The following is a 22,005-nucleotide window of genomic DNA, read 5'->3' on the forward strand; positions in this document are numbered from 1 at the left end:
CGGCCACTCCGCCACCAGAATGGTATTGACGATCTTTCCATAATTGCGTCTTCTTCTTCTTTTTGGTCAGCTTTATGATGACTGCCAATATTTACCTAGCTCATCAGTCAAAATTCTAAACAAAAAATGATAAAAAGTAGTTGAACAAATGTTTCAAAAAAGAATTTAGTTGAACAAATTGATAATGCTAAAGGATTCTTTACTTTCTCAAAGGTTTGCGTTAAAATAACATTATAAGTAAGGATAGAATTATAAAATCATACAAATAACTCTACTTATTATGTCATAGATAAAGATTAACTAACAGAGAGAGCTAGGGAGAGAGAGAGAGGTTATGAGTCTTGATTTGATTTAAGCATTTAACCAAATCCTTATGATTTAATCGAAGCAATAGTTTTATTTACATCATGCTGGGTCTTTTAGAAAAGCCTTTATTTTATTTTTTTTGATCAAAAAAAAAATAATAAGGGCTTTTCTAAAGGAATTTTAACGTGAACCTTTTAAAAAGTAAACAATAACAAAGAGAGACTTTGAGTCTTGATCTGATTTAAACCCTTTTATAGACCACATCCTTGCAATTTAACCGACTCAATGTTCGCCTTTCCATCATGGGGTCTTTCAAAAAAGGTCTTCAAGTAGTCCGAGTACACAACCTTTCTATACCGAGCCATCTCATTGTTTTCTAACACCTCTGGTAACGGCTGGATAACCGAATCACGAATTGGTTCGCAGAAAACCGGAACAGAAACCCGGCTACAAGATTTATTGACCAGCACATAATGCTCCACGCTCCTATACCTATCATTGCTCATTATCTGTAACACGTCTCCAATATTAACTACAATTGCTCCAGGAATTGGAGGGACATGAATCCATTTATCCCCGTCCTCGGTGGCTCGAGCGTAGAGGCTGCTCAAGACACCGTCCTCTTGTAGGAGGAGAGTGAGGGTGTTGATGTCTGAGTGGCGACCAGTTCCTATTGCGAGGCTTGGCTCTGGACATTCCGGATAGTAGTTGAAATTCATTCTCATTGTTCCCATTAGTGTTTGTTGATTAGACTCGTTGATGGTTGAGTTTAGATTGTTGATGAGTATGTTTAAGATCTTATTGGCGATTGGTTTCATCCTCTTGAAATGGTCTGTCACTTGTGCCCTATACAAAATTAGGAAACCATCTTACAATAGTTTACATATAACCATGGTCGGATATTAAAGTTATGAGAACATAAACATTTTTAGGTCAATTTAGTAAAAAAACGTTTAGCAACGTATATTTATAATTTTTTAAAATTTGGAAATCAACACGAATGTTTTATCCGGTTGTACCTAGAACTGGCTGTGTGTATAAATTTTTAAGTTGTTATTATATTACAAACATATATTGATAATTATATAACTATTTAGTTTTACTTAACCTAAACTGATAGAACCAAACCGTAAACAGAACTGTTGTTGGTTACAGATGAACTGTACTTACTTGCAGACAGGAGGCCACGTGTCATCGAAGCCATGTCGTTGAGGAAGAAACTCAAACTTGATATAGTCTCTCCACTCCAACACACTATCTTTGTAAGGACTGAAGCTAGTGGTCAGCCACGCCGTCTCCGACACCGAACTTCCTTTCCAATACCTACTTCGCTCCTCCACTGGCAACTGGTAGAACCCACGGGCCGCCGCAACTAAAGCCTTCAACTCCACCGGAGCTATCCCGTGGTTCACTATCTGAAACAACCCGAGCTTAGCCGCTGCATCGCAGATCTCGCTAGCCACTTGCGGGTCATTCCAGTTGGAAACGTCGATGACAGGAATTTGTGAGGATGACGAGAGGATTTTGTCGGAAGTGAGGCGTTTTTGAGGAGGTTGAATGTATGGAGAAGGAAGTGTGGTTAGTTTTAGAGAGTCAACGAGCCCTTTAACTCCGTTTCGTTGGTTCACCACGAACTCTCTCACGTCAGTGGTTGAAGTCATGGCTAAGATAGCTAGTAAATGAAAATACTTAATATGTATACTTTCTTTTATACATGAAATTGATCTAAAAGATCGACATGAATTCGTTCACCTAAAACTTACTCAGATTGGCAATAGAAAAATATGTCCAAAAACAAAATGTCATGTTGGCCTACCACATCACCTAACGCTGTCAATGTCATTTTCCGTTCCAAATTGGGTTAAACTCAAACCACTCACAAACGCACAAGGTCCACTATCTTGATAGAACACCTCCAATGGGGGTTCTATCCATTGAAATTCTAAATATAAATATGTATATGTATATATTGTATATGTATATATAGTTGTGGGATCCACTAGATTCTACACTATTTAGTGAACCCTACAACTACATACACATATACAATATTCACATACACATATTTAGAACTCTAATGGATAGAATTCTCCATTGGAAGTATTCTTAGATAACTTTAGTTACAGACCACAAACTCAGATATTCGCATCTAGAAGTTGTCAAAAGAATCTTTCATCAAAGATATTAATACTATAATGGAAAATCTCGTGCCAAAATCTCTCATGGATCTCTCATGATTTTTAAAGACTCTCCTACTATAATATTAATATATATAGTAAGAAATTCTATTTGAAAAACTCCTGTAATGATGATCTCTTAAGAGCACTTCCAACACAGGTTCTTAAGAAAGGTTTTGTTTAAAAAAAATCCAAAAAATAAATTAAAAAGAAAAAACATAATAGTAACCTGTTTTTAAAAGATAATTTTTAGAATTGGTAAAAACCTCTAACGTGTTTGTTTTTTATTGGCTCTTCTTGTATATCTCTCTTTCTCTCGTCTCTTTTTTTCTTTGTCGTCTCTTTCTCTCTTTTGTATTTGTATAGTAAATCAATTCTTGTACACATGTCCCAAACCTTAATTCTCTCTTCTTCATCATGTTTGATTTCGTGGGTATCATTTCAATTTAGGGATTTTGATGTTCTGATTTGGGAATTTAGGTTTCTTCAAATTTGGAAATCAATCTAAGAAAAAAAAGACATTCACACATCTAATCTTTCTTCAGAACCCATGAGTGGTTTTATACCATTAGACATAACAAAATATTATAACTCTAAAAAGTTTTTTATTTACAAAATTTTCAAAAATTATAATAAAATAATGATAAGTATTTATTAGAAGTTTTTACCATTGGAGACGGTCCAACTCTCTAGTTTCTACCGACCCCAGCTACAGCGAAATGACAACATTATTGGGTTACTAGCATCAGGCCCGTCTCATTCATTTAGAAGGCCTGCTGCATGTTCAAGAACAATATAAAACAATTTGAAAAAATGAGTCAATGACCATAAGCTAAACGTTTAATGGGATCAGAGTGAAAAACTTACAAATCCCACTCGCCGCTTGTTCTTGCAGGTTTCACAACAACCCGGTACAAACATCAAGGCTATATATTAGCAAACCAAATACATTTTCTGCATCCTTATCCTGTAACAGCATCAAGAAACAATCAGAAACTTTTTACAGGATTTCTTCAAAAATTCACTCGTAAAATATTAATGATTAAAAATAATGGTGGACATCATACACGTCCTTGTTCAATGTATATGACTTTCTGAATAGAAGTACCATCAGTTCTGGTTTTCTGAAACTCCAACCCTTGAGGAAACTTAAGTAGTATGATTACTGTTTCAGTGAAGTTGATCCTGGTAGAGTTGTGAGGAACTTGAATGAACTTGGCCTTCTGTGCAGAGAGAGAAAACTATATAGTTCTGGTCAGTCTATTTGATGCAGACGAGATGTTTATCAGGAACTTACTCTGCCATTTCGAGAAGCTTAATACTCAAAACCATGTTTTTATATGTTCTGCCTCTGAGTTGTTATATGATCTTTCGAGAAGAGGACATCAAGTGATTGATGCGGATATGTTTATTAAAAGCAAGACTTCGTATTCAGACTCGGTCAAGGAGGCTATGGGTAATGCCTATGTTGTTAAGAAATGTTTAGAGCTTGGATACAGCACATGGTTGTTTAAAAGTAATGCGATTTTGGTGGATGAAGGTCTACTCCATGACAGAATCAGATCAGGATATGGCTTCTATGAAAGCTGTGGAGTTTTGATTGTTCAGTCTTCATTGGTCACTCAGAAGCTATGAAGCAATGAGCTTATTCATCTAGTGAAAGAGGTAGTGAAGGGAAAGGGGAAGATAGTTAAGACTGTAGAGACAATGAGTATTGAAAATCGTTGGGAGATGGCAAACCGGCCGGTGGTGTATTGGTCACATGAGGTTGGTTCTAATATCATTTGGACAAAGCTTGAACTTGTGGCTCATTGATGATGATCTATCTTGCAAGGCTGTGGTTTGTCATAACTCATTACGTTAGAAAAAGAGAAAGAAGAGTTATTGGCATTTTCTGGTGGTGGCATGGCAATGATACACACGGAGCTTTGTGAGGGATTGAGTTATTTATTTTTATTTAGGTTCATGCAGTTGTATGTATACCTGATAAGAGATGCGAGACTGATCATTATTGTATAGATTCTAAAAGCAACACAAGCAATGGAACTCGTTTTTGATCAGTAGCAAGAATATACAGTTTGTTTATTAGACCAATCTAAACGCATTGTCGAATGACACTAGCATCATAATGTTTATTAAGCATAGGAGTCACTTCACTACTGGTCCTAAAAAGTTCCAAAAAGACATGTAGTTTTGATATACCTTGTTCATTTTGGACAAACTGCAAGGGACAAAAATACAATGTACAGTATCACCTTTTCCAGGTGTACAATTACTTCATCAAAGTCAAGTAAGTCTGCACACAATTCGAAGCTTGAGTTTGTTGTTGTTTTTGACACAATTAAAACACCAAACTGAAGTAAATAATTGAACCTACGGGTCCACAACCAAACAAAATCTCGATGAAAGAAAAAGGTTACCAGATCCCAATCCAGATTACACTAACCTGTCGTTTTAAAAAAAGATTATGCAAGGACGATCTGCCCACTAAAATATTCTTCACTTTTTCTTTCTTCTTTCAAGTATGATTGATAGTCATGGGTGAGGGTATCCACGTCACGTGTGTTCAATTATGCAAGGTCCACCTGAAGATGTTGATACTATTTTTAAATTTTGTATCATTAAACTAATTGTAAGAAAATTATAGTTCGTACCCTATGAACTTATATTTCTAATTCATTATTATGTTTATAGAATATATAACTTTGTGGGCGATGGACATGCATGAATCACGACGGAGAGTCTCCCACACTCTCCTGAATTATGCTATATGATATATCTATTCAGATATCACCGTGGCTCTCCACTCAAAGTCAGACTCGTAGTACCATGTTGAACAACCTTTAATTTATTTTTTTTATTATGTTAAGGAATAAAAACACATTTCTAAAAGATGCCAGAGGAGTGAAAAGGGCAAAAATTTAGTCTAGGTTAGGCTTCGCATCTTACCAACTATCAACCTCCACACTTGGCTTCCTGTTTGATCATTGTAGACGTCATAGATATTGGTTGCATGGTTGTACTCAAGAGGTAAGCAAGATTTGAGAATGTGTTAAAATATTCTCCTCTAGGTTTAAATCTCTTTAAAAACAAAATCACAGTTATACGAGTAGTCTGAACTTGGGATGCGACTCATATAATTTACATAATATTCCAGTAACTGGAAATCTAATTATCATGCATTAGTCGGAAAACATTCAAAAATTAGGTTATGCAGTTTTACTCGGGTTTACATACAGTTCTGTAATCTTCGAAAAATGATCACTTTCTAGCACTACTTGAGTTTATAGCGAAATTAATTGGATCAGCCGATATAGTATATAAAAAGACGTCATGAATATTAGTCTAGTTTATAACCATAGTCTACCATAAATAAAATGTAAAATGTTTATTTTCTATGGTGAAATGTTCTGAAACTGAAGATGAATTAGTATTATCAACCCTAGATAGAAAAGTTGGACCTATCTTGTTCTTGTGCATGTGACATTTCAGCTTTTTCCCATGGCATAAATGCATATGACTGAACAAATCATTGACCATGCCACCACACTGCAGTGCCAGTACAGTGCTACCAATATGTATCACGCCCAAACTCGACCACTCCGCCACCAAAATGGTAATGACAATTTTAAACCTTTAATCAAATCGTTATTATTTAATCGACTCAATATTTTTCTTAACATCATGGGGTTTTCCAACAAAGCCCTTCATGTCCTTATTTTAAATGTTATTTTAACGAGAACCTTTGAAAAGGTAAACAACAATAATAAAAAGAAAGATAGATTCTGAGTCTTGATCTGATTTAAACCCTTTTATAAACCACATCCTTATAATTTAATCGACTCAATAGTCGTCTTTCCATCATGGGGTCTTTCAAAAAAATCCTTCAAGTAGTCCGAGTACACAACCTTTCTATACCGAGCCATCTCATTGTTCTCTAACACCTCTGGTAACGGCTCAATAGCCGAATCATTAACCGGTCCACAGAAAACTGGAATAGAAACTCGGCTACAAGATCTATTAACCAGCACACAATGCTCCACGCTCCTGTACCTATCATTGCTCATTATCTGTAACACGTCTCCAATATTAACCACAATTGCTCCCGGAATCGGAGGGACATGAATCCATTTATCCCCGTCCTCGGTGGCTCGAGCGTAGAGGCTGCTCAAGATACCGTCCTCTTGTAGGAGGAGAGTGAGGGTGTTGATGTCTGAGTGGCGACCAGTTCCAATTGCGAGGGTTGGCTCAGGACATTCCGGATAGTAGTTAAAATTCATTCTCATTGTTCCCATCAGTGTTTGGTTACTAGAGTCGTCGATGGTTGAGTTTAGATTGTTCATAAGTATGGTTAAGATCTTATTGGCGATTGGTTTCATCCTCTTGAAATGGTCTGTCACCTGTTCCCTAAAGAAAATTATAAAACCATCTTATAGTATATTAGTTTACGTATAACTGCTTTTACGTTGTTATTTTAGTATACAAAGATATATTGATAACCATAACTATTTTATTTTATTTTGCATGTCGGCTATAACTATAACTATTTAACTATACTTTTACGTTTTAATGGGCAAATGATAATTGATGTAAGAAATGAGCAAATGAAAATAAAATTATATTAAAAAAAGAGAAAAAGACTAGAATAGCACTAAACCAAGTTTTTGTTCCCAAAGTAGCACTCAAGGCTCAAAGTCACAAAAATAGGTTTCATTAAAGAGGTAAATATACACTTATACCCATTGGGTTAATTAATCCAAACCTTAGAGTTTAGAGTTAAGGGGTGGGTTTTTGGAATTAGGGTTTAAAATTTTATAAAAAATAAATACTAAAATAAAAAATAAAAATTTTAAAAACAGTTTCAAAAAATATTTTTAAATTATAAAAAGAAAATTTGAAAAAAAAAAAAAAAAAATTCGAAAAAAGAAGTTTCAAAAAAAATTTATAAAAATTTTGAATCTGAAAACATGAAATCTGAAACTATAAAAAAAATTTCTTTATTTTTTTTATTTTTTTTATTTTTATTTTTTATTTTTATTTTATTTATTTTTATTTATTTTTATTTGTTTATTTAATTTTAAACCAAGGGTATTAGGGATATTTTACTTTTTAATGAATGTCATTTTTGTGACTTTCTCCTTCTAGTGCTATTTTTGAGACATAAACTTCAAAAGATGCTATTATTGACAATTGCCCTTAAAAAAATCATAAGGAGGAAATTTTCTTAAATAACACTGCTTAAAAACTAAAATGACAAAAAAAATTCAAACGTAGCTAAATTTTTATTCTAATGTCACCTCGTAAATACTGAACTCTAAAATTTTTTGACCAGTAAATTTAAAATAAAAACTAACTTTTAATTATTTTATTTTAAGATTTTTTTACTTACGTCCTTATTTTAGAACAATATTGTAAAGTGTTTTCAGCTCAAAAAAAAAAAATATTGTAAAGTATTTTTTTAAGTAATAATCTAAACTCAAAAAAAACAGTAAACAGAACTGTTGTTGGTTACAGATGAACTGTACTTACCTGCAGACAGGAGGCCACGTGGCATCATAACCATGCCGTTGAGGAAGAAACTCAAACTTGAGGAAGTCTCTCCACTCCAAAATACTCTCTTTGTAAGGATTAAAGCTAGTGGTCAGCCACGCCGTTTCCGACACCGAACTTCCTCTCCAGTACCTTCTCCTCTCTTCCGCTGGCAATTCAAAAAACCCACGCGCCGCCGCAATCAAAGCCTTCAACTCCCCCGGAACTATCCCGTGGTTCACTATCTGAAACAACCCGTGCTTAGCCGCTGCATGGCAGATCTCACTAGCCACTTGCGGGTCATTCCAGTTAGACACGTCGATGACAGGAATTTGCGAAGGTGATGAGAGGATTTTGTCGGAAGTGAGGCGTTCTTGAGAAGGTTGAATGTATGGAGAAGGAAGTGCGGTTAGTTTCAGAGAGTCGACGAGACCTTTTACTCCGTTTCTCTGGTTCACCACGAACTCTCTCACGTCATTGGTTGGAGTCATGGTTTAGTGAGTGAATGAAAATATTTATTGTATGTATGCTTTCTTTTATACATGAAAATGACCTAAAAGTTACTATGGTCATTCACCTAAAAGTTTACTCAGATTGGCAATAAAGAAAAACATGTCCATAAAGAAACAAATCATGTTAGCCACCACATCATTTAACTAGGGGACAACCCACTCAAACCACCGATTAGGACATAATTTGAGAGATATATTTTTTAAAAATTTGTTAGTATTTATATGTAAAGAAAAGTTCTATAATAGTAATATTTTTAACAATTTCTAGCATTTTTGTGAATTTTTAATTAATAAATTTATCGAATACGTGTATTGTTAAATAAAACTGATTTTATGTATTACAATTTTGACTAACGTCACTATATAGTTAGCTTCTTGAAATCTTCACTAATTATTACTGGAGTTAGATTAATTTATAAAGTTTTAATGTAATTATTATTATAAATATGTACGATATGATAACAGATTAAAAAAATATATAAAAAGCATGTTATTTAAATTTGGCTTAGAGCATTCTAAAATGTTGGACCGGCACTTCACCTAACGTGGTCAATGTCATTTTCAATTTATCATATATTGGGTTAAAGTACAACCAATCACCAACCACAAGACCCACTGTCTTGATTGTTTTAGACTGTTCTTGACTTCTTGTTAGCCATGTTTTTTTTAATGCATTTGTTGGGTTCCACATATTACCACATGCTTTTTTAATTACAATGCCACAAAATTCGCTAGAGATGGAATGAGACTGAAAATGGTTGGAGAATATTGTTGCCAGTCATACAAGACCCCACAAAGAACAGGTTTCAATAAAGGAGAAACCTACATCGTGTCTTCTCACTCTAACTTTGTTTTACCATCTCAAGAAGAGAGAAAAAAGGAGGCATTCGTTGGTGCTAAAAAAAACTCCAAAAGGCCGTCAAGCAAGAACTGGTAGTGGAGGAATAACTGAATAAAATTGGAATCTCATAAAGGCATATCAAGAAACCCATGATATGTTATTGTCGCTGCAGAGTGGGAAGCAAGCAGTCATAAACCTTTACTAGCCGTTGTGTCACCGTTAATTTGTACGACGTTTGCTGCTGTGGCTTTCCTAACTCGATCAGATCTTGTTTCACTCTGTTTATACAAACACATCAGATTAGTTGTTTTCAGCTAAACGTTTAAAGGGATTAGAGTGCAATACTTACAGATCCCACTCGCCGCTTGTTCTTGCAGGTTTCTCAACAACCCGGTACAAACGCTCAAGGCTGTATATTAGCAAACCAAATACATTTTCTGCATCCTTATCCTGTACCAGCATCAAAACATTTTTACATGATTTCTTCAGAGACCCATTCATAAAATACTAATGATTGAAAATAAAAGTACAAATAAAATGGTGGACATCTTACACGTCCTTGTTCAATGTAGCTCTGATACTGCATAATCCTCTTTTCAATTTCAACGACAAGTAGCCTCCTGTGGATACGTGCAATTCTTCCACGTCCTTGAGCTCTGCTATCCTACTCACACCAGTGAAATCAAACGGAATAAAGATACACAGTAGCTGCATTACTGATTGTGCGCAACGAATCTCTACACATATATGTATCACTATCAAATTTGGTTTGGGCTTGAATTATCAGAATTCTCACCTGTTTAAGCCATGTTCGAAGCAACGTGAGCATACCAAGACTGAGAAAGAAAGCAGGTAATGCAGCTAGAATGGCAAAGTTTATTTCATTTGCACGAAGTATCTGGTCCAGTTCAAGCATCGCTCTGCAGGATAAGATTATTCAGTTATATATAAAATGATACTACAGTTAACTTATAGCTAACGGTTAGCTGAAATTACGTTTCTATATCCAGTTTAAGCTTCTGGACCTGAAAAAACAATTTTGATGTGATCAGAATCTCACAAACAGTAATATACAGCTTCATGCTAAGAACTTAAATTACCTGGATAAGCAAACCACGTGCAAGCTCTCCGTTCAGGAGGTTATGAATAGGGTGCACGAGTTCCTTTTCGTAACTGCAATAAGAAGGCAATGTTCAAATATATACTCATCTCATTGTGGTGGAACTTTGATCTTGCGGTAACTATCGAAGGAAATCAATTCAATATGCCTTTAGCTTCCTAAAAAGGAACAATGTTCAGAGTTGTACCGGTTCATAACAACTTCAAGCATCTCCTGATCAGATGCATTATTTGGGATCTTTTCACGCGTATCCTGCTCGCAGAAATTCCTCAGCATTCTGCATAGCAAATAGAAAATTAGGAGTACTAAAAGAATGATAAAAGATATTTTTGGTTACTGTTATTTGAAACCCTAGATAGGTGAACTATATAAGAATATAACAACTGAATTGCTATAATGAAAAGGGAACTATGCATGCACATATATGATAACAAGCAAGTGCAACCAGGATGAAAAGCATCAAGGAAATGTATATCGACCTGTGCAGTGAGTCTTGCGTCAGCTGCACTTCTTCAGTTTCCATAACACCCTTGTGCCTTTTCCGGAAGGTATCAAAAAGCTCATCCCTAATGGCAAGCAGCTGCAAGATAAAGAGACCAATTCAGAAAATTCCAGGCTAACAAAAAGCCAAGTAACAGACTAATAACTCAATCATTTTAACTCGCCGCACATCCATTTTGGGTAAGAACCGCACTGAGAGTCGCATTGGCCATCACTTATTACTCTATTCATAATCCTTTAATAGAGTTTTATGCAACAAGCCATTTACTAGTTGCATTTAAAATCTGAGAAGGCTAAGAACAAACCGGTTGCTCAACATGATCACTGAAGAAGCTCATTGTTGCTTCTTTTGCATCATGAATCCAATTATCGATGTCAGAACTCCCCATCAAACTACTATGACGTAGCAGCCATATAGAAAAGACAGAAAGCCCAACTGCACCACATGTGTATCGGACCCAGTACAGAGTCATCCTCCTTGGCTTTCGATGCTTGCCTACCTATTAAAAACGGAATAGGAATTCAAAAGAAGGATATTTGTTACTACATGATGATTTCTGTAAGCAAGTATACATGCAAAGATAAATAAACTACAGCCACAGACACCTACCATAACTGATAAGTACGAGTTGAGTTTCTCCAAATTCTTATGAACCAGGTTGATAGCGTCCGTGAGTTCACAATCGGTCCACTGAGATCCTTCTTCATTAATTTCAGGCAGTCGATCAAACACTAGTGGCATTGAGTAACTTCCATCAATAGAAGAATCAGACTGTCAACAACAAACACGAGTAACATAAGAGTCAGGGCCATCACAAATGAAGGTAGTGCCAACAATCAGTGTGTGTTACCTCACGCACAGCATGTAAATGGCTGAAAGAACCCTCCAAATTCGAAAACAACCGATTGATAACAGCCAACAATGACGGCAGTGACTTCTCAGGATTCTTCAAAAGATCTTCCCCACGTTTATCCAACTCAACATAAAGCTAGAGAGCCAATTGACATTAGTTCACTGCCAAAACAATGCACATAAAATTTAAAAGGAATGAAATTTTGATGATAACCTGAGCAAGAAAGGAAGCAAGCGAAGATCTCAACTCCATCAATACTCTCATCCTATCAGACATGTGAGACGAAGACGACTGACAAAGATGCTGCATCGCTGAATCCTCACTGAGACTTTTGCGGACGAAGTTCTTACTCTCATTCACAAAAGCTACTGGTCCCCTCTCGAAGATCATAAAGTAAGCTTTTCGAGCATTAGAGCCCTGTAGTCAATACAATAAAGATCCAAAAAGATCTTCACTAACATAATAATCAAGTGTAAATAAACCAGGGCTTGTGGCAAAAGTTCAATACAGCCATGGTTCGAGTCCTAGGCACTAAAGAATTAATATTTCGGCATCGCCAGGGACAGAGGAACCGACACGTGACAACATTTGACTAGTTTGGAAACTTCGTAGAGCCAAATTCAAAAAAAAAATCACGGCCAGGGTTCCGGGCACTGGAGAATTAACATTTCGGCACTACACGTGGCAACTAGTTTGGACCAGTTCCGTAGAGCCAAATTCAAAAAAAAAAATTAAAAAAAAATCAAGTGTAAATGTTAGTGTTGATTCACCTCAGCTCTAGACTGCCAGAAATCTAAACTTTTCTGGATATCGTGCAAGTTCGAGAGAACGTCAGCCATTATCTCCTCCAACACCGCATAGATCCTCGACGTATCCGATGAGATGTTGCTGAAGATGCTCAAATGCTCAAAACTCAAATTAAGAAACTACTTATTAGAAGTTACTTAAACAACATATAGAGGAGATGAATCTTACGGAGACGAGCATGGGAACTCGGAAGGTAGAGGGAGAGGGAATGATACACGTCGTGATTTGGTGAACGTTTGGCGAAAGAGATTGGAGAATTTTCCGAGAATAATTGAGTTCGAAGTGGGAATCAAGGAAGCGACGCGGTTCCAGAGGTAACTGGAATAGAGAGGAACTATCTCTCCGATGTTAGACGGCGTCGTCGACGGTGGAGACTCGTTCGCCGGAGGTTGAGAATCCATTAGAGTCGGCGGCGGCTGATTTCGATCAAAGAATCAGTAAAGAGAGATATTCGGGAATTTAAAAATGAATATACATATGGATCCTTATTGGGCTGTTATTGGGTTAAGAGGACATACAAATACTGGGCCGATGGATATTATTTTATCGGTAAGAGTAGACCAACTCGCATTTGGAAAATTTTTGGGTCGGGTTTAGGGTTGATTTGAATTGATAAATTTTGCATATGTAAAGAATGGATGGGAGAGGAGGGAGTTGGTAAGCTTGACAAAAAAGGTATTGTGATGTAAATTAATGCAACTTTGTGTGTATAAATTCTCCACAAATTGATATTCATATTTGAAAGTTTGGAGGCCGTAACCATTTATTAAGACTTTTAATAATAAGAAATCATAATTTGGAATTTTATATTGATGTATATAATCTAAAAAAATTGAGGATCAAAGTCAATGTTTTATTGTGAACGATATCGTGGTGGTTTAGTGGTTTTCACTGAGGGAAGTGTCGCCATGTTAGTCTAGGCCAGGGGTCGATTCCTTTTAAGTGTGGTATTAGCTCCACATGTTACCACGCAGTAGGTCTATTGTTTACAGCCCATTTGAAAATCCGAAAGAAGATCCATATGTGGACTACACCTCACATCCAGAGGTTAGATCTGAATTTTTAATAGAGTGAAGTGGTAATTTTATCTTATCACAATCCATCCAAAAGATTAGAATAAGATGTAAAGTGGTAATTTTTCAGTGCCCCCCATTCCCTTTTTAACATGTGTGCAGTCCACCATACCTCCAGTTATATACTAGCATTTAAATAAAGAGAAGTTACAGTTTACTAATTTTGGTTTAGTACCAAGGGGAATGAATCTCTCTTTAATTAGCAAATCCATGCACTTCTTAATTTATATACGTGGATTCTTTGGCTTCCCATGGTCAAGTTGTCCTTGCACATGTCCTTTCACTTTTATCAAACAGTTTTATAATTTTGTTTTGTTGGATAAAAACTTCGGCATAGACTTATTTCTGATGCAGACTGACACTGGCGCCGATTACATCTCTTTACTCTTTTTTGATGAAATTTACGTCTCTTTATGATCTACAATTTTATTTGTTATTTTGTCAGAATGATATATATTTTTACTGAATGGATTTTGATCGTGAACAATTTCCTCACTCATGGGGAGAAAAAGGTTATGCTTTGTATCAATGTTTTAAAAATTGTAAGGTGATGGTTAGACACTTCATAGAAAATTATTGTTTAGACGGGTGTTTATGGCAATTTTTTAAACTAGACCAATTTTTTAGTAAATCGGTTTTAAAAATCGTTTAGTTCATATCCGATTTGTCGACTAGGCGGGACTAACCATATTTTAGAACACCGTTCATATAATTTTATTATACACTTGACGAAGTCTAAACAACTTTTTTGTCAGGATGTACTCAAGACCCATCTGGACTCCTATATCGTTCGGGCAGCTTTAAAGCCCGCTTGCAATCGTTTCAACGACCGTGCACCAACTTGTTGGTGTGGGGGATCAAAATATAGTCAATGGTTTTATGATTTATGACATGTTAGTCTAAGTGAATTACTGTACTTTGTTTCGTATAACTGTTTCATTCGATTTTCTGGTGTTAATCGTCAGTGTTATAATCCTCAAAAAATAAACAAGGAGTTGAGAAAAGAAGCAATCAGTGTCACAACGTTAAAATTTCAAGAAAACTATCAGTAGCGCTCCGTTCAACATGGTTACAGTGAACGCACAAATCGATTGATTAAAACTTCAAAAGATTTGTTACGCCAGACCTTAAATATCTTGTGTTATGATTATACAACATCTTGTGTAATAATTCTTCTGTTTGTAAAATATCTTATGGTAAATGAATGAACTGTTTTTTTTTCCTTAAATGAATGAACTATACGAGTAGTCTTTTCTATTTATCAGGAACTATATACGGGTGGTTTTTTTTGTCGTCTACCCATCTAGACTAGATCAAGTATATACGGATGGTTTATATACATTTTTTATGCGTATAATCCTCATAGTTTTTTTCTGTTGCTAAAAGTATAATCTACATAGCTGGTGTCTTATATTCTAAATTTTGAATTATTTAACTTTCAGTGGCAAACATGTTACATTCTTTTGTTTGAGCACCTCTCACATGTTGTTACATAATGTTCGTACTTCTCTTTAGATTATATAGGTATACGTATCCTCACCAGCTTAAAACTTTTATGGTTAATTGGTTATGGATCGCTAATTTAATGTGTGATGCTGTACAAGCAGAGATGCTAATCATCATGCATCCATAATGGCCACCAACGAGAAACCATATGTATATGTCTGCAGCATGTACAAATAAATTTGGTTTTATTCTTATAAGATTCATCTTCTACCAGCTAATCAACATGCTCATCAATATTATACAAATGTAACCCACAGACATATATTAATAGAAAGATTTGCACCATATACTATATCATTTTCTTGCGAGGGTGGGCGAATATAACCTTCTAAACTTCAAAAAGCCTAAACCCTATAAAGCCTACGGCGCAGGCGAATATATTAACAGTTTTCTAAAGAGAGGAGCCTTTGAAGGATTTTTTTTTTTTTTTTTTTTGCTTTTTTGGCTTGTTCCTATACAAATCAATTCCTAAACATACAACCCACCTCTATTTCTACTTCTATAATAGCATTTAGAGGCAAAATCACTCCAATCCATCTCTATTTTTGCCTCTAAAATAGAGATTGTTATTTTTTCCTTTATTTATAGAAGAAGAAATAGCATTCCTCTATATTTTGCTCTATATGTAGAGATCTCTATTTTAGAAAAATACATTGGAGTAAAACCCACCTTTATTATAGAGTTCCTCTATTTTAGAGGTAAAAATAGAGAAATACATTGGAGATGGTCTAAGAGTTCTATTATTTTTTTTTTGTTAACAATAGTTCTATTATTTTTTTCGAAATGTTTTGAATTCACAATCGAGTTAAGAAATACACTCATATACAAATAATTTGTTTCACCAAGTGTTTTCATGCTTACCAAACACACACATTCAAATTTTAGAAATCTCGTTTCCTATTAAAGTATACGTGTAAATTTAAATATTTATGGAAATGAATTCTTTTCAAACAAGTAAATATGTTCTGATCTTACCATTTTAGTGGCGAAATATATGATTTGACATAATGGGTATTGGTATGAACTTATTCGATTGCATAGTTGTTTTGTAAAAAAGAAAGAGAGACTTTGAGTTTGACTTTTTGATCTTACATAATCCTTTATAGACAACATATTTAAATTGTAACATCCAGATATTTCAAATAAAAATGGAATTCGAACAAACTATCCATACGTCTAATCTTGCACATAAAAAAAAATCCATACGTCTATCATAAAAGGAAAAACAAGGGATCGACCACACATATACAGTATACAGTGGACACCACCAACATGCCTGGGTGTAAACCACAAGATTTCGAAGTCTCCTGCGTAATAATCTTAAGTCAGCGAGAATAGTATAACACTAAAAAGTGTTCAGGTAGCTCAGTGAGTCAGCTAATACTTTATAGCAAACAGCTTTTAAGCCCTAAAATTTTGGATGGGGATAACTCATGAAGGATGCAGATAAAGGATAATAGCATTTAATTTAGGAATGGAAGAAAAATCCAAATTAAAAGCTATCAATGTACGTACAATAATATGGGCCGACAAGAAATATAATAATATGCCAATAGTTTATTCTAAGCATGGGCATTCGGGGTCCCAATCGGGTTTCGGTTTTATCCATTCGGATTTCGGTTTTTCGGGTTTATCAAAATCAACCCCATTCGGGTTATATAAAAGTTCGGTTCGGGACCGGTTCGGGTTCTATCGGGTTCGGGTCGGGGTTAGTAAATCTTCAAAGAACCGGTATAACCCATTGTACTTTCGGGTTCGGGTCCAAATCGGTTCTTCGGTTTAAAAATACCTGATTTGTACCTATTTTGTAACTAAAACATAAATAAAATCGGTTCTTCGAATTTAAAATACATGATTTGTACATATTTTAATAGCCAAAACATAAGTAAAATTGATTCAAAAATAAGAAAAAAACATCAAACGTGATCATTCAAAATCAAGCGAAAGATAAACATAGTTAGTGATATAAAGAAAACCATATAAATGAAATCATAAAACAAAAAATAAGTTCTCATGAAATGAGAAACATTATTCAATAAAAACAAAACCAAAATCTAAAAACTTCAGGCATCAACCGCCACATTCCACCATCAACCTTCATTTGATGTAACAGATAATTATTTTAGAAGTTCAATAATATCTTAAAGTATTTTGGATACATATTAAGAATTAAGATCATATTTGGTAGAAGTTTTTTTGTGATTTTAAATGTTTCGGGTTCTATCGGATATCCATTTAGGTCCGGGTTCGGTTCGGATAATACCCATAACCCAAAATACCAAAAAACAGGATCCATTCGGTATTTATGTCGGGTTCAGATCGGTTCGGATTCATTTTTATCGGATCGGGTTCGGTTCGGATTTTCGGGTTCGGTTTATTTGCCTAGCCCTAGTTTACTCTTTTGAAGGAAAAAGAGATAATAGTGCTGAAAAAAAAATTGGTGAATTTCCTTGCAACATTTTTGTATTATGTAATATATTTCGAAGTACGCGAAGAAATGGCATAAAAACATTTGCAGAAACGTGACATAAATAAACACAACATTCCAACACCAATTAAGGTAAAATTTCTGCCGAGAATTTTTTTTCCAGCATTAGAAAGTAGTATCGTCCACATGAACAATTCATACAATAGAGTTAGTGAACTATTCATTTGTATCCAACCCCAGTTGGATTTTTTTTTTAATAGATATGGTTTAACTGTAAAACCCAGCGCCTGCACCACCACCACCACCATAGACATTTGGCGGGTCGAGAATAGGCTGCGAGGCAGACACAACGTTGTGGTTACTGGCTCCCCCACCTAAATGCAAATCCGACATATTAGGAAAACCTTCTTTAGGTTCAAGCCCTTGATCATACAAGAAGCCTTTAAAGATATGTCCACCGATTTTCACCACCGCCTGGTAAGCGTACTCGTCGCCCCCGTCCTCCATTGCCGTCACTTTCACACACTTGAACACCGCTGCGGCCCTAACTTGTCCCGGCCACGCTTCTCTTGACCCTCCGTCTTGCATACATAAAACGTAGATATATATGAATCATTATCACCAAATCAACATAGTTGTGGTCCTTACCTCCTTACCAACAAACAGTCAATTTTCACCACTACAACTGATTTAATCTAACAATATAACAATAAATATAGTTGCAATCAGTTCATTTTTGTAAAACCTAAATCGTAGCCAAATCAAACCAAACTAAAGCAAAACCGATCATAAACTTCAAAAATTCTTAAACCTGATCTAAATTGATATACTATATGTCACGTTTTATTTTGATTACCACATTCAGAAACCAAATGTTCTATGCATATATATACAAACATGAATTCATCTTAATTATTATTCAATAAAAATAGGTATACTAATTAATAAAATGTAATAATACCTTTTTGGCTGGAGCTAGTATCGAAACTTTGAGGAGGCGTGTTAGAAGTTGAAGTATGAGAAGTGGCTTGTTGTTGAGCCCCGGCGATCCTCGGCTTCTTGGTCCCTGAGGAGGTCGACGGAGACGAGCCAGCCGTTGTGGGCATGACCTGCCTCTCTCTCCTACGAGCCGCAGAGACCCACGTGCTCTTCACGTGAGTCGAACAATCAAAGCCACGGCTCTTGCAGCACGTCCTGCACCGCCTCTGCTTACACTCTTTCTTGGCCTGGTTACCACAGTCTTGACACGTGGCGGTTCCCGCTGAGCCCGACCCCGAGTTGTTCGAAGTCGAGGCCACCGTCGTACTCTTGAAGTGAAGATACTCCGTCTGGTTGTTGCTGCTGTCATTGTGCTGCCATCGCCGGCTGTTTCCGACGAAGTTAATGTCGGTGTCTTCCACGTTTTGATGCTGCTGCTGCGCCGGAGCCGCTGTGAGAAGAGGAATAACTCCGACGCCGAGCGAAGCCGCCGCTGCATTACTATTAATCTGATCGGATCCAGATACAAGTCCAACGTTCTGGTGGTGGTGGTACGCCGGAGCAACAAGGTAGACGTCTCTTAAACCGACCATGCCCATCTCAGTCGCCGCCGCCGACGGGAGGCCGTACCGGACAGAGGATCCAGGAGGCCATGATGGAACGCCGGCGGCGGCGGCGGAAGCTGAGGCTAAACCACCGTGGACAACGGCGGGACCAGCATTGAAACCAAGAGATAGATCCTCGGTGGCGCGGGAAGATGTCGTCGTCGTTGCCGCCGCCGTCCAGTCCGTGAAGGCACCGGAATCCGACATCGGTAGGTTATGCCTCCTCGTGGTTGCCACAGCTGATATAAATCAAAACCCTAATCCTTACAGATTATAAATACAAAAAAAAACTAATAGAAATGAATAAAAATTGTTTCTATTCCCTAATAAGTAAACAACACATCACACAACTCCAATGCATACAACCATAAACCTATAAACGATTCCTTCTTTTATGAAAAAAAGAATCTACAAAACAAAATCTCTGATGAGCAAAGAAGAAGAAGAATCTTGCAATCTACTGTAACTTTTGACTTTATTTCTTTCTGCTCACAGGAGGAGAAAAAGAACACTGCAACTCTTTACTTTCTTTTGGTTCCTCTCTCTCTCTGCAAAGTCTAACTTTCTCTCTCTAGAAAACCTGATATTGTGTTGGTCCTAACTGATGTTTCTTGTACTATTGGGGCTTCTTCCGGATCTTCTTACCTCCCTTAGACCATCTCCAATGGTACACAAAAATCTTCTTTATATTTCAATCTTCTTTTGGATTTGTTCAAATAATTCACTCTATAATAAAATTACTCTATAATATAGTGTGTTGTTTTTTCACTCCCAATATAAAATAAAAAAATAATATTATTATATATTTCACTCTATTATAGATTAACTCTATTATAGAATGAACAATAAAATCAAATCAAACTCTATAATAGAATTGATATATTTTAGTATGAAATATAAATGAAATTTTTGTGTGGTATTGGAAATGCCCTTAAAAACTATATAATGATGTTATGTTTCCTTCTTCTAGATGGTTTCTTGTTGTTCCTGTCTCTCTCTAATAATAATCATCATGGACATCTTGCAGAAAGATAGAGGAAAAATGATTTTTTCTGATTCTTTTTTATTGAACTTTTTATTTATTAATTCTGGTTCTTACTTATTCATGTTTTTAATAATAATAACTCAAAAATGGCACATGATACCTTCTTCTCCTTTGCTTTTGGATTCTAGCTGAAGTTTTGATCTTTTAAATATTTTTTATTATTCTTTACCTGACAAAGTTCACCATCAGCGCTCGTGCGCGTGGCTCCACTTGCCTGTAACCCTTCCCGGTTCTGTTTCCCAAAGAAATGGCTGACCGGTTCACTTATTGATTCGGTATACCACAACGTAAGCATACTTAACCTTTTGCTGTATAGCACTAGCTAGGGCTGGCCAAAAACTCCTGGACCAAAATTCCATCTAGTTCACTTCGAGAAAATGCATTTGAAGTTTCCTAACTATCTATATTGACATTATTAGTGTTACTTATCTCTCGGAATGAATTAATATTGCTTATCAGTCGATATATCTTGAAAAACATATAGTTATATATTTTCATCAGAGACATTAATTCAGTTTTAGCAATACTATTCATATCAGGTGTCTTGAAACCTACTATCGTTTGTTAAGTGGTAGTTCGAGTCAGAATGTGGTCTAAACTCGCTTCTACATGAACTCGAGTCATATTTGAAACAAAATCATTGGCGATGGTCCCGGTCTATTTAGAAAACCTGGTGGACGAGTTGTGTTTAACGGTAGTTTTCACCTCCAGTTAGCAAGAGCAATCAACAGGGATTTCTATACGTGAATTTCTAAAAGTTACATATATGTATATATATATAAATATTATTTAAATATATATATACATATATGTATTTTTTAGAAATTCATGTAGAGAACCCTCATTAGAGGTGCTCTGAGATCTTGGTTCTAATTACCATGGATAACAAAAATAATTAATCTAGTACGCTTACCCTTAACAGAATTCTATTGGGAAAATCACATAAAAAACCTTGAAAGTGTCAGTTACTAGCACTTTAAACCTTGAAGTTTTTTCGTTAGCACTTTTAACCTTCAAAGTGACATTTTTATCATAAAAAACCTCCAATCAAGAAAAATGACTGGTTGAACAGGTTAAAAACAGTTTTTTTTTTCAAAAATAATTATTTAATTAATAAATAAACAAAAAAATTAATAAAAATCGAAAAAATTTAACAAAAAACGCACAAATTAAAAAATGAGAAAAATAAATAAATATTTAAATATTAAATAAAAATAACAAAAAATTCAAAAAATAAATAAGATCAAATTAAAATGGAGAAAAATAAAAAAATCATAAATTTAAAAAAAAAGTGAAATTTTTTGAAACTGTTTTTTAAATTTTTATTTTTAATTTTTTAGTATTTATTTTTTATTTTATAAAATTTTAAACCCTAATTCCAAAACCTCACCCCTTAACTCTAAACCCTAAAGTTTGGATTAATTAACCCAAGGGGTATACGTGTATATTTACCTCTTTAATGAAACTTATTTTTGTGACTTTGAGCCTTGAATACTAGTTTGAGAACAAAAACTTGGTTTGGTGTTATCTTAGTCTTTTTTTTTATCAACACATATTTCCAATGATAATTTCCGACATTATATTTGAAAATGAAAAAAAAAAATTCAATTTTCAATTTTTTGAAATTTATTATTATTTTTTCTGTATTTTAATTTGATCTTATTTATTTTTTAATTTTTAGTTATTTTTTATTTTGATTTTCTAAATCTTTATTTATTTTTCT

The 22,005-nt window shown here is 35.2% G+C and overlaps 4 protein-coding genes across 4 annotated transcripts; all 4 read right to left on the reverse strand.

Moving 5' to 3' along the window:
- Window positions 1–337: 337 nt before the first annotated feature.
- On the reverse strand, window positions 338–4,104 carry LOC103850819 (bi-functional coumaroyl CoA and feruloyl CoA ortho-hydroxylase F6H2-2-1). The gene is made up of 2 exons (XM_009127606.3): window positions 1,477–4,104; window positions 338–1,152 (listed from the first exon to the last, which is right to left on the reverse strand). Exons 1-2 carry the CDS (start codon window positions 1,965–1,967, stop codon window positions 558–560), a joined length of 1,086 nt encoding a protein of 361 aa, XP_009125854.2. The 5' UTR covers window positions 1,968–4,104; the 3' UTR covers window positions 338–557.
- Window positions 4,105–6,118: 2,014 nt separating this feature from the next.
- On the reverse strand, window positions 6,119–9,020 carry LOC103850820 (feruloyl CoA ortho-hydroxylase F6H1-2). The gene is made up of 2 exons (XM_009127607.3): window positions 8,013–9,020; window positions 6,119–6,890 (listed from the first exon to the last, which is right to left on the reverse strand). Exons 1-2 carry the CDS (start codon window positions 8,501–8,503, stop codon window positions 6,311–6,313), a joined length of 1,071 nt encoding a protein of 356 aa, XP_009125855.2. The 5' UTR covers window positions 8,504–9,020; the 3' UTR covers window positions 6,119–6,310.
- Window positions 9,021–9,267: 247 nt separating this feature from the next.
- Window positions 9,268–13,721, reverse strand: LOC103850821 (protein DGS1, mitochondrial). Its single transcript, XM_009127608.2, has 14 exons — window positions 12,816–13,721; window positions 12,611–12,728; window positions 12,054–12,257; window positions 11,838–11,975; window positions 11,597–11,758; window positions 11,292–11,486; window positions 10,965–11,065; window positions 10,673–10,762; window positions 10,466–10,538; window positions 10,362–10,390; window positions 10,162–10,285; window positions 9,919–10,029; window positions 9,715–9,815; window positions 9,268–9,643 (listed from the first exon to the last, which is right to left on the reverse strand). The coding sequence occupies exons 1-14, from the start codon at window positions 13,046–13,048 to the stop codon at window positions 9,523–9,525; spliced, it is 1,800 nt and encodes a 599-aa protein (XP_009125856.2). The 5' UTR covers window positions 13,049–13,721; the 3' UTR covers window positions 9,268–9,522.
- A 4,048-nt stretch (window positions 13,722–17,769) lies between these two features.
- On the reverse strand, window positions 17,770–21,513 carry LOC103850822 (protein LATERAL ROOT PRIMORDIUM 1). The gene is made up of 2 exons (XM_009127609.3): window positions 18,616–21,513; window positions 17,770–18,235 (listed from the first exon to the last, which is right to left on the reverse strand). The coding sequence occupies exons 1-2, from the start codon at window positions 19,442–19,444 to the stop codon at window positions 17,922–17,924; spliced, it is 1,143 nt and encodes a 380-aa protein (XP_009125857.1). The 5' UTR covers window positions 19,445–21,513; the 3' UTR covers window positions 17,770–17,921.
- Window positions 21,514–22,005: the final 492 nt, after the last annotated feature.

Source organism: Brassica rapa, chromosome A02 (assembly GCF_000309985.2).
Source record: "Brassica rapa cultivar Chiifu-401-42 chromosome A02, CAAS_Brap_v3.01, whole genome shotgun sequence".
Taxonomy (NCBI): Eukaryota; Viridiplantae; Streptophyta; class Magnoliopsida; order Brassicales; family Brassicaceae; genus Brassica; species Brassica rapa.